General features: G+C 35.7%; 1 protein-coding gene across 1 annotated transcript; it reads left to right on the plus strand.

The window, feature by feature from the left end:
* The first annotated feature begins 9772 nt into the window (after positions 1-9772).
* On the plus strand, positions 9773-11896 carry LOC124160324 (cuticle protein 19-like). The gene is made up of 3 exons (XM_046536154.1): positions 9773-9828; positions 11024-11125; positions 11575-11896. The coding sequence occupies exons 1-3, from the start codon at positions 9817-9819 to the stop codon at positions 11806-11808; spliced, it is 348 nt and encodes a 115-aa protein (XP_046392110.1). The 5' UTR covers positions 9773-9816; the 3' UTR covers positions 11809-11896.
* Positions 11897-12850: the final 954 nt, after the last annotated feature.

The following is a 12850-nucleotide window of genomic DNA, read 5'->3' on the forward strand; positions in this document are numbered from 1 at the left end:
TCAAATTTTTCATCAGATGCACTATACATATCTTCTGACGCCAATCTCTGACTTCAACGTTTATCATGCAACATCAAAGGAATTCCACCGGTATATAGGTGTACACGGACCAATTTTTACCAGTCACCACGGTCTGTCCGACTGCAACCTTGTCATTCCCACAACTCAATGAAAGGACGGTTCTGTTTTATTTTATTCCAAAGCAATTTTATCTTCTTTCAATTATTATCTTCTTTTAATTATTATTTCTTATTACCTTTCAAAAATTCTGAAAATTTCAATTTTTTCACATAAATATAAAATATTTTGACGTTAAGTTAACGCAATCTAAAGATATTATCCGTTAGGAATAATATGTTTTGCCGTTTTTTAGTACGAAACTTTTAAGACATACATTTTTCGGACGACTTTGACTTCTTTCGGCCCACCCCATTGCCTAGTAATCTTCCCTCTAGCACTTTTTTTTAGTATCCCCTGCCCGCTACGTACCTACTCTACCCAACCAGCCACGTATCCTACGTATCCCTACTTGCCTTTCTCGACAGTCTCATAAATTCCTCGTTGGTTTTCTCTCCTTCTTCTTACCTTCCCTATTATCCACCTCACACACATCTCGAGCGTATCAAGAATTTTATTTTCCCTCAGAGTCCAGGTTTCCCCCTCCGAAAAGCTCTTCATTTCGTCATTGATCCTTTTCTTTAACAATAAAAGAAACTTCATTTCTGACAAAGTAAAACTTTTGCCAAGGAAATATTGGGCTAAGCTTTTACATGGAGTGAGTTGTTGTATGGAAGCGATATGTGAACCGTCTAGCAAGCACAGAGGAGAGAAATAAATAATTCTGTGACATAGTGATACAGAAGTTGGATAGGGCGGGAGATTAATGAGGGAGTTTTAGCCGTTCCGTGACTGTGTAGTGTAGCACAGTTACCCCAAGCTATACAAGCGTTTTATATTTTTTTATTTTTTTATTTTGTCCATTTGATATTTTTTTCATCTGAGCTCAGCCACTTTGTCGTTATGTAGGTGACAAATAATTTTTTTACACTTAATTTTTTTTAACTTCAATTTTCATTGGTGGGGTAACTAAGTTACCCCGCACTGCTGTTGGCCGGAAGATATAAAAACTTGCTCATAAAATGAGTAGAGGGATGAAAGTAGAATGCAATAATTTTCATTTTACTATAACTTCAATGACGTGTACAGTTAGCATACCAAAATATGAAAGATTCATGTCATTAAGCACAAAATCAATGCAAAAACGTAAATATAGACCATAATTTATTTGTGAATTATACAAAACAAGATATTATATCATTAAAAATGTCATGGTGTTGAATTACAGGAAATACTTAGACACAATTCTTAATAGGGTAGTTTCCTTCATCAAAGAAAACGATAGGCATTGATTGTGATTCGTTACCCACCATTAGTGTATTCATAATACACAAATTATTTGGTTTTAGAAATACCGGTTTAGACGAATGGCAAGGGTCAAATTTTATCCTCATTTGAAAAAGGCCAGATTGGCGCCCATGCGATTCCACTCCGCGTGACGTCACAGGGACCTAGTTCCTACACGAGAGGATAGGAGTTATCCATCTTCTGAGGTTACCAATGCATGCATGAGGCACAGAGCTCAGGGAAACATGTCTTAATAATCACCTATTAAAACTGGCTAAGGTCGGAAAATTTTCTTCGTTTGATAAGGTATTAATAAACCTTTTTTAAGCCAAGCGCTACCATTCAGCAAGGTACTCAGCTATCCGCTAGCATCCTGCGTCCTATCAGCGCTCAGAGCCTCGATCAAGGTCACTTCACAAGGAGAGAGGGGGAACCAGAAATGCGTCGCACGGACTTTCCTACTTGCGCGTCGCGTTTTTGCGCGCTTGAAAATTTTCACTTTTCATTTAATCGCGAAAAATAGATATCGTCATTTAAAAATCTAAAAGCGCGAAATACGTACTCCAGGAGTAATAATCTTTCGATTTAGGCAATAAAAAAATAATAGGAAACCACCCTATTTATGAATTATAAATGGGGTACCTGAGATACTCCACATAGTCGTTCGCGTAATTTCTCTAGGCACAGTCACGGAAGCGTTAGGCGGCAGATTATCGTGGACTGGATTTTCTACTTGTTTTTATTTCATAGCATGTTGTTCAATGTACAGTTACGATAGCATAATAAGAAATATTCCTGCCATTTCGCAAAAAAAATAATGTAAACCTAAATGTTGCCTAAAATTTATCAATAAATTATGCAAAACACGATATGATATCATTAAAAAGAGAGCCATTTTTTGGAATTATAGGAAAGACTAGAATACAACGTATAATTTATGAATTATGAATGGGGTAGCTGAGATACCCCACGTAGTCGTTGGCGTACATTTTCTAGGCACGGTCACGGAAGGGTTAAGGAAAGGGAAAGAAGAATGGATCCTCTGGAGGAATGTAAAAAAAAGGAGGGATGGATTGGATATACACTGCGGCATGAAGTATCGGTGAAGATTATCTTTGATAGAATTGCGAAAGGCAGAAGATATTCAATATACAGAGGAAGGTCTAGACAGAAAATGGAATGTATGGGATGGACGGTTTTAGGAAATGCATGGAATGACAAAAGATAGATAGAGGTGGAGAACTGTCACCAAACATTCCTAAAAAGGTTTAACTACTAATTAAATCCTATTTAAATAAATAAAAGATCGTAGCACTTTTCCACAAAACGTTTTACTGCGTATCACTCGTTTCGGCTCACTGAGCCATCATCTGGTATGAGACGTGTTCCAGATGATGGCTCAGTGAGCCGAAACGCGTGATATGCAGTAAAATAATTTGTGGAAAAGTGCTACGATCTTTTATTTATTTAAATATGTCTAACTTCCACCAATTGAAGCCTGAATCTGTTGAACTTAAATAAAACTTTTTCTCTTGACTCATAACGATCCTTTCACTATATTTTTCTTATTCATAAACTCCTCCTTTGCTTAATCTATTATTCTCAACATAGTTTCTTACCAGTTTGCTCAGTTTTATTAAATTTTTCGCCAAAATCGTTCAACTACTTCACCCTTATCCCCATCAACTTATACGTTATATGTCTCACATTATCAGCTCACGATGCCTCACAAACTCAAAATGTGGTCTTCATGGGATTAAAATTGATGTCTTAAATATATGAAAAGATGGAAAAAAATTGACCATGTGAGCATAGAAGTAGGCGGAGTTCATTCCAGGCTTCATACAGGTAGAGGGGCATAGGATTCTGTGCCCTATCTTGATATTTGGAATTAGAAATATATTAATATTATATATATACAAATACGAATCTTTAAATGCAGAACGGAAAATTACTTTTGCAATAAAATACATTTAGCACTATGCCGCAGCTGGATCAAGGATTTTATCTTAATAAGAGGGCTGAAAATAAAATTGTCAATATGAAAAAGCATGTAAAACCTTTCAGGCAATATTGTTTTTAAATCTATACTGCATCTCAGACTAGCCCTCCTGAAAAACAATGATATACAGTAAAAACAAGCCAAGATTGAAATATTTAAAAATTAAAATGGCCAAAATTTGTCTAACTAAATTACATCTCGATGGAAATTAAAATCAAGCCATAAAACAACCAACAAATCTTGTCCTTACGCAACAAGTAATAGTGAAGGACTTCATAGAAATATATTTTACATGGGTACCCTAATCCCATAAATTTTGCCATTCAATTCCTGAATCAAAGGGACTTTCTTGTAGAATACAGCATCTGCATGCAAAATACATAGATAAGGTATCCGCTATCGGGGAAAATAAATTATATTCCTGGAAAGAGAATTTCACCAACAATATATTATATACTCGAAAAATAAAGAAAAAATATCCATGTTCTTCAGATGCACTTCACTTCATTGCAATTGGTTTGCTAGTTTCAAAAAGAGCAACACGTTTATGAAAAAAGTGTCCTACATGGAAATAAATAGTACACACCTAGCCAAGTATTTTAATATTACCTAGTTTAGGATGAAAGTATGTATTTTTTGTTCTGAAATAAATCAAAATCCACAACTCACCCACAAATTTTCGTAAAACGTCAAAGAGACAAAACTTAAAAATGCATAATCACCCTATTAAGAAACTCAACTTCATTAATTATCCACTGGAGTATCTTTCATAATAGTTATGCTTGAGTTACAAATTAAAATTTTATCGCTAGCAATCTCGGCGTACATTCGGAAACTCTTTGGCCTCAGCCTCCGTGTTTTCATCACTTTCACCGTAAATTTGAAAGGAACTGAACATTAGCATTAGATATAAATGGGCTGACAGCACGATCGAGACAAAGCAGCATCGACTACCATCCAGCAAAGAACACCGTCGGTCGGAAGATACGAAAATGATCCGTCAGGTATGTACGATTATTCATAAACTATTGATGTAGTAAATACAGGAACATAGATTAAATTAATCATCACTTGAATAATTTATAATCATTCCTGCAACACTTCAAAGGGCTAATAACTGGAAGATGTTTAGAAAGAAATTTCGATCTCTAATCGTCAAAGAAAAAATTGGCAGTGCTTCTGGATAAGTGCTTATCACCATTAAATAGGTCCAAGTGATTAGATACTAAGCACATTTTTGAAAAATGGAGTATAAGGGCAACGAAAATTGTTGAAGTATATCTTGTCAAAGAACAAAATTACGCCCTAACTCAATAATCAGTAAAACTAAGCGGAACGCGGCATGTAATTATGATGAGCTCATCTTATTGCTATACTTTGTGAAAATAATATTGAAAAATGGCTTAAGGGATTTTATTCACACCTTAAAACTGTACTTATTATACATGTCAGTATGTCATTGAGAGATAAAGCACAATGAAAACTTTCTCTGCAGATCCTTGTTTGCCTCGCAGCAGTTTTTGCCGTCACATTTGCTTTTCCCGGCATTCCTCACGCTGGACTTGCCTATGGAGGACACTATGACCACTATGTAAGTATCACATATACTATCCATCTGGATTGATTTTAAGCTACAAAAGTACTTAAAATTTTTATTTAGCTCCACTTGGTCAAAGTCTAAATGTCCATAGCGCCTAACTAAAATGAATCAAAACTCAGGCATTAAAGTATTTGAGGAATAGCAAGGATTTTATTGACCTGTAGTAATTTGAGTTTTAAACGCCATGAGCAGAGTGTGCTACAGCATTTTTTTTATTTAACGAGTACTTATTCACCACACGTTTATCTGAGGCGCACATTCCATCACCCATTCAACAGATTGAGCTTTGGTCACCTGTTATAAAATGGTTGACTTCAGGTCTTTTGAGTAACCAACCAATGGAATAATATTTCTAATTCTACTCAACACACATTATTTTCAGCTCAAACACATGTCAATACACTTACCTGATCTTCGAGAAATGATAAAAACAAGCGAAAAAAAGGAAGGAACATGCAGGCGAAAAATCAATGCCGCAATTAGAATCAAGTGCAACATAAATCCGTCTGTTAAAAATAATTGGTACCTGCTAAAAATTATTCGAACATCTTCTTTCCTAAAACAGGCATACCCGAAGTATCACTTCAACTACGGAGTAGCCGATGGCCACACCGGTGACCTGAAGAACCAATGGGAAGCCAGAGACGGAGGCGTAACCAAGGGATCTTACAGCCTCAAGGAAGTTGACAGGGCCATCCACCGCTCTTACGTCACCGATAACCACCACGGATTCAACGTCGTCGGCCATGCAGTACACGCCCATCCCGTCTACACCTATGGCATTCATCACGGTGGTTACGGATATTACTGAGAAAAATGGAGCATCAAAGTTGCTGATTTTCTGAATTTAAATATGCTGATTTTCTGAATATGACCTGATAAATTTCCGAAGAATGCAAGAAATATAAAACCTTCCGCATGAAATAATTAGTTTTTAATGCCCCTCTTTAATAATAATTCTATTAATTAATCATAGTTCTGGAACCATGGATTGAGCAAAACGCTAATATTATTGAAGTAGTAGGAGATATTTGTCGCTAAAAATAAGTTCACTAGGAAGTCGGAAGACTATATTATTATTTTTTAGTATTATTAAAATATTTAGTTACAAGTCGACCATGAAGTCGGGTGGTAACATAGATTTAGGAAGTGCATTAAGACACAATAATATACATAACCCAAAATACAAAACAAAATACTAAGTAGAAAAAAAATCTTAAAAAGCCCTCAAAATACCATTTTTCACACTCACAATACATGTCCTCAAAGCACCAAATATTTCACACAATGAATGTCCACATAGCACCAAATCAGCAAAAAAACAATACATGTCTACATTTACATTCCCCTCAAAATCCATTTTTACACAATAATAACCTAAGACCAAAGTAAAAAAGACAAGAAACACCAAATTTAAAAAATATACAATTTAAAGCCCTCAAAATTCAACTTTATTTATCCTATTGATAAATATAGTGGCGTGAGTTGGAAAGGGATCAAAAAAAAATTCCTCCGGCAAGCCATCCCATTCTTCTATCCCCCCATGTAGGAAGGAAACTTTTAGTTTATTTGACAGCTGCCTTGGTGCCTAAATCTTATAATTATGATCCCTCCTCCCCAGATAACTTGGTCCTTTTAACCGCTTCGTTAGGTCCCTCCACGTAGGATCACCACTGTAAGTTTTGTTGTTTTGTATCCTTACTATTCGTTACGTTCTAATTACTGACCCTACCTTAATATGCAGCCGAACTACCTCAACCCTATCCACTCACTTAGCCCTGTTCTTTCTTTATCCCGCTAACCAAACTGTTTTCTATAAAATAGGCACAAGTATTAGAAAATTTTGTACGTAGAGAATATATTATCAAGCTGAGCTGTATCGTGATCTACCTATGGTAGGCAGCGGAAAGCTCTGAAAACAACAAACGAATTTCGCATTTCCCTTCCTCATACGCCAGTGAGTCCAGAGTATCCTGATGTCAACAACTAAATTGAAATTATAGTGTCGTATTCATCTGGTTATTTATGACTAAAGATAAATAATGTAATGATTTTATCTTGATAAATACCGATGATCTGTAAATGTGCATTTTTAACTTACATGGGCAGCAGAATGTGTTAAAAATAACGCCCTTAAGTTCAACGAGATGTATAAAAATGAGACCTACATACCTACATGGAGATCCTTATTTGAGAGGGATATAAGGATATCGACGAAAAATCATGGGATTATTACCAGAAAAATAGAGAAAACGGAGAATGAGTGATGTGAATTTTATACAATTACTTGAGAGCACGTATTACTTATGGCCATCCCCATCATAAACCCATCCATGTTTAAGACTTTAGCGCTAACATCTATTGATCCTCTTTTCTTTATAATACGGAAACGTAAAGCGACAAATTTGAAATACAGCTTTATTTTTTTGGAGGAATTACTTAAAGGAAAAATTCTGGGAGATGATAAAACTCTGATTCAACTCCAAGGCTGGTATGAGTGAAAGTATCACCTCATGATTAGACACAGGCATGATATCAATGTTAGTCATGCATTAAGGGTACGGTTCATTATTTTCTTTCCCAGGGCCATCTATTTCTTTGAAGATTTTTATTTTTCGGGTGTTTTTTAAGACAAAACTCAGGATGTGAACCCGACACTTCGATCACCACCGAAGGGCTACTACACTCCCCTGATAATAATATAATCGAAGTGGAATGTAATCTTAAAAGTTAAATCGATACAGGTGACGAATGTTTTCACCACTCTGAGACGACTCGCTCTGAGAAAAAACGCCAAGACGAGGCATCATTATCCCTAAATCAAAGCTTATAAACGGTTTCAAATAAATTAATTGCTATATAGAACACTGGGTATATTCATTTCAACTACCTGTAACCTACCTACCTTACATGGGCAGCAGAATGTGTAATAGAGTAACTCCCTTAAGTTCAGCGAGAGGTATAAAAATGACCTACTTTACCACCTGTATGCAGCAAATAGGTTCATTACTTCTACTCTTCTATTGCACTTTTTTCATCCTTTATCACAGTTCAAACTAGGAGAAGAATTCCTTTCTACATCCTCATAATTGTGCAGTATTTGATCAGTTACAAATTGCAGGTTCTTTTAAAGTTCAGTGGTTCTCTCCTGTCACAAGCGAAATCAGGAAACAAATTTTAAGAAACATATTTTGAAATACCAAACACTACATTAATGGACACTCTTATTTTCTAAATGGCCATCAGATAATGTTGAGCATATTTACACTTTCCTCAAATAAATATTTTTCGCAAAGAATAATTTTAAAATGAATTGATGTTAATTTATCCCTGTTAACGGGTGTCTAGATAAATTGAAGAAGAGATGAAGACAATAATCAAAGGAATAAGACAGTGATGTTCACAAAGTTCAAATGCACCTCAAGGTTTTATATCCAAATTTTACTCCGAAGCAGCATAAAAAATGTATAAATTTTCAACTCTCTTTAGGAAATAAAATTACGCATCAATTTGTGGTGTGTAAATTTTAATGACAAAATATTTCGGTGCCACGATAATTATGATTGAGTGCAAAATTTTCAAGTTTTCAAAATAAAAAATCGTGAACTTTGATTTCTCCCAGACGCAGCTCTAGGTTAGAAAGGGTTAGAATAGGTCCATTAAATACCAATCTCGAAAATCTAATGGTAACTCACAATCTATACAAATAAAAAGTGCTGGCTGTCACGATGTTCTGGAAAGGGGAAAAAATCGAACGAAGGTTGGTATAAGGACACGCTACCCTGTAAAGTCCTATTCTCCTCTTTTTCTGCGCACGAAGTGAAACGCCGAGGTCACGAGAGAAGGCTGTACGAAACAAGTGTAATCAGACAGAGGAGATACAAAAGTCGGATCGATAGATATCCATATTTATAATTCACTTTGCTGAAGCAGTATAATCGCCACTGAAAACGTCAATAAAATTAAAAGTGCGTAAAGTAAGGGTTTGCTGCTAATGCCTATAACCAAATGACTACAAGTATCCGAATGTAAGAAAGAAAAAAGAAGTGCATTAGTTCATAATTTGCAGCCCAAATTATGTACTCCTGGAATGAAAAAAATTGTATGGTAATTACACAAATATATTCATTGATCTGGAGGCACTCTCATATGTTTTCGAAATAGAGGTCATAAAGAGTTCATTTTTCACCTTTTCATGAGTTTATACGCCGTATTTCTTCCCATGAAAGTCAGAAAAATAATTTAAAATAAATCGATAATCTTTGGTGCGGCACTTACGATAAAACAATCGGCGTATTTACGGCAAAAGCATTTCAAACTGCAAAATAATTCTCGTAATAATTACTAAATTACGAGCGCAGATAGATTTATTTGAGAAAAAACGAAAAATATTTTTTTATGATTTGAAATTCAACCGTCGATTAGCTAATTCTGATTGGCCTTCCTGGAACGGAAGTATGCAGTATAAATATAAATAATATCTCCAGAAATCCAAAATGAAATTTACAATGAGCTTTTTATTTCATACCCTATTGCCTTATCACGAATACAACACAGCTGAAAGCAGAATAATGTACAATTACATCCTTCTATTTCCGATTTTAAATTTTCCAATCAAATTTTTTAGCGATTTTATATGCATCGCCTTGGGTTTTTTGAAACTCAAGCTGACCTCGGCCGCCAAATATTCCCCTTTCACAATGTTTGAAAGTCTTTAATTCTGGGTATAAATACAACGGAAACAACGGCATGGGCATCAGTGAATCGCCAGACATTCAACTACGAACTTGGTTAACTAGAAGATCCCAAGATGATCCATCAGGTACGTGAGTTAAATTTCTTGAAGAGTGCATACATTTATCATTGTATATTTCTTGAATCACGATACCCTTTTATGTATTGAAAAACTCAAGTAAACAACAGATCAAATCTCAAAATACTCAGGGTTGCTTAATATCTTGCGTGAGCTCAAAGCTTTAAAAGCAACATTCGAATCTGCGTAATAATTTTTAAATATCAATGAGAAATGATACTGGAAAAACAGTCAAGAAAAAGAGTTAATGGAGTTTAAAAGTAGTTGCCAGGAAAAATTAAGGGCTCAATAGCAGTGTCAACCTGCCTTTTCCACATCCGGGTCGACTCTGCTGCAATACCGGGCGTTGACTTGTCGCCTATAGTTGTTCGATACTAAATACCCGTCTTAAAGCCGATTCGTCCAAGGGTGGTTACTTCATCGAAATGAAAACGCGCAAAGATAGTTGGTTAGTGGACTGTATTATCAAATAGAAGGTTTACGTCACAGGATAGATGTTTCTCGGCTGATGCCACGCCGAACACTGCTCCCTTCGTCTATGTCTCTGAGCGTGCGACTCCCCCGCACCATGTCACGCCACCCCGGGGTCTCCACCCCACGCCCCATCCAAGGCCTCCACTCAAACATCCATCATCGCAACCTCCACTCACACAAACCCTAAGGTCCAAATAATCGTTGTTGCCTATCATATCGTTGCACCTATTGCTGGTTGTTAGAGCTTTGCACAGGAGAACCACTTTAGTGGGGAGACCGTTTTTACACATTTTATTTTTACCCACAACTTTACCCAATGTCAAGCTACAACGCTGGGACCAAGTAAAAAATGTGCGTGTAGAGATACCGCGTCGAACACATTAAACCCCATGCCTGTATAACTTTATATAATTAAGATAGACCCTAAAATATTGCTAAAATGCAGTTGGACTGACGCGCTATAATTTAATTATCTATAGATTAAGTGAAAAATGAAAAGAAGAAACATTGTGCTTTCACAAGAATATTAGTTTACACGGTGAGGGGATAATTATTTTCAGGGAAGGGTGTGATTGGGTTTTAATAGAGACGAAGGTGTATAATAAAGTACTTACTAACAACTTCATAATATTTTCTCACTCATATAGGTACATAACAATCTTATGGATTAAATATTAAATTAAACTGAATATCGCAATTGATAAAATAACTGAAATAATTTCCTTTTCAGGCTTTCATTTTTCTAGCAGCAATCATTGCCACTGCTTTCGCCTTTCCTGGTCTGCCTTACGGCGGGCTGGTCCACGGAGGGCACGCGGCAGCTGACTACTACGTAAGTGCTGTCATCGTGTCCGCATAAAATTAGCCTGTATAAATCTAAATATTGATATAACTAATCCTTTCCCCCGTGATATTTAACGTCAGAGACAAAAATAATATAGATGAAAAGTTTATTGCAATCAAACCATTAAAATAATCTTAAAGTAAACGTAATTTGAAGATGCTTTATAATTAGTTATTTCTCACAATAGTATTTAATTGGTATAAGATGAACATATTTGAATGTATGTGTACCGTTAAAATAAAAATGGGTAAAAGAAAATAAAATGAATGAAAATGTATCAAATAATATCTTCCATTATGGCATAGATATTCTGAAAAAAAAGAGCGCGAAAATTCATAGAATATCAGTAATTATTAAACATAAAAAAAAATATAAAATGTACAAAATGTGCCCCTATCTTCCTCACACTACATTAATCTATATTCCTCTCATGACAGGCGTATCCCAGATACGATTTCAACTACGGAGTAGCCGATGGCCACACTGGTGACCTGAAGAACCAATGGGAAGTGAGGGATGGGGGCCTCACCAAGGGATCTTACAGTCTCAAGGAGGCGGACAGGGCCATCCACCGCTCCTACGTCACCGATAGCCACCACGGATATGGACAGGGACACGCTGCACCCGTTTACAATTATGGCCCTTACCACGGTGCCCTCAACTATTTCTGAGGCTCACATGTTTTGACCACTGTTTTATTCTGGCGTTAAAACGCTTAAGCATTCATCACCGTCAAGCAAATAAAAATCTTACTTTTAATGGAGATTACTTTTATTTATATCTTCACTGGGTTACCCCTGCGAAAATTGTGCACATTCACGCCATTAAGGAACAAGTATGATAAGGAAACGGGGTAATTGGGTTTTTGATAGAGGAGAAGATGTATTATAAAGTACTTTCTTACAACTTCAAAATAAACTCTCACGCATAACAATTTTATAACATTCTCCCATGCACAATCACTATGTGCAAATTTTACCAAACATTTTCATTTTTGTACAATTTCCCGTCGATGATCATTCTCGAAAACTTTCAACACAATATTTTAATCATTCGTGATAAACGTTATCATTTAAGTTCGTTACAAACTATGCCTCTTTTAGAGAACATTCGTCATTCTTCATACTTCCTAGATTCTATATTTAATATTTTTGCCTGTCTTTGTTACATTTCTTTGGTTTAGTTACGGATTTAATGGGTTTTAGAACCTTTTTTTTGAAGTTTAGATTAAAAACAAATGGGTGTAGTCGATATACCTTGAGGGAGTACTATATTTTGCTATTATAACTGTACATCGAATAACATGCTATGAAAAAAACATGTACAATAGGTTCCATAGTGTAAAATAACTGCGTTACTTTTATTGCATTCAACTTTCATCCATCTACTCATTTAATAAACAAGTTTTCTTTCCTTCCCGCTAACAGCTGTGTGGGGCATACCCCACCAGTTACCCCAACAATAAAAATTGAAGTGTTGAAAAAATTTAAATAAAAAAAATGATTCGTCACCTAAATAGCGACAAAGTGGTCGTGCTCAAATACAAAAAAAAATAACCGACTCTATTTATTCTTTAGATTCTAAACGAATACATAGGCTAAATTTTTCTGTTATATCTGGAAAAGTTGTCCGGTAAGCCTCGAGTTAATTGCCTCCAACGCCATCGCCCTATTTGATATCTTCACTGCACAAAAGGTCAACAATCGCCCACCA

The sequence above is a fragment of the Ischnura elegans genome, chromosome 6 (genome assembly GCF_921293095.1).
Source record: "Ischnura elegans chromosome 6, ioIscEleg1.1, whole genome shotgun sequence".
Classification (NCBI taxonomy): Eukaryota; Metazoa; Arthropoda; class Insecta; order Odonata; family Coenagrionidae; genus Ischnura; species Ischnura elegans.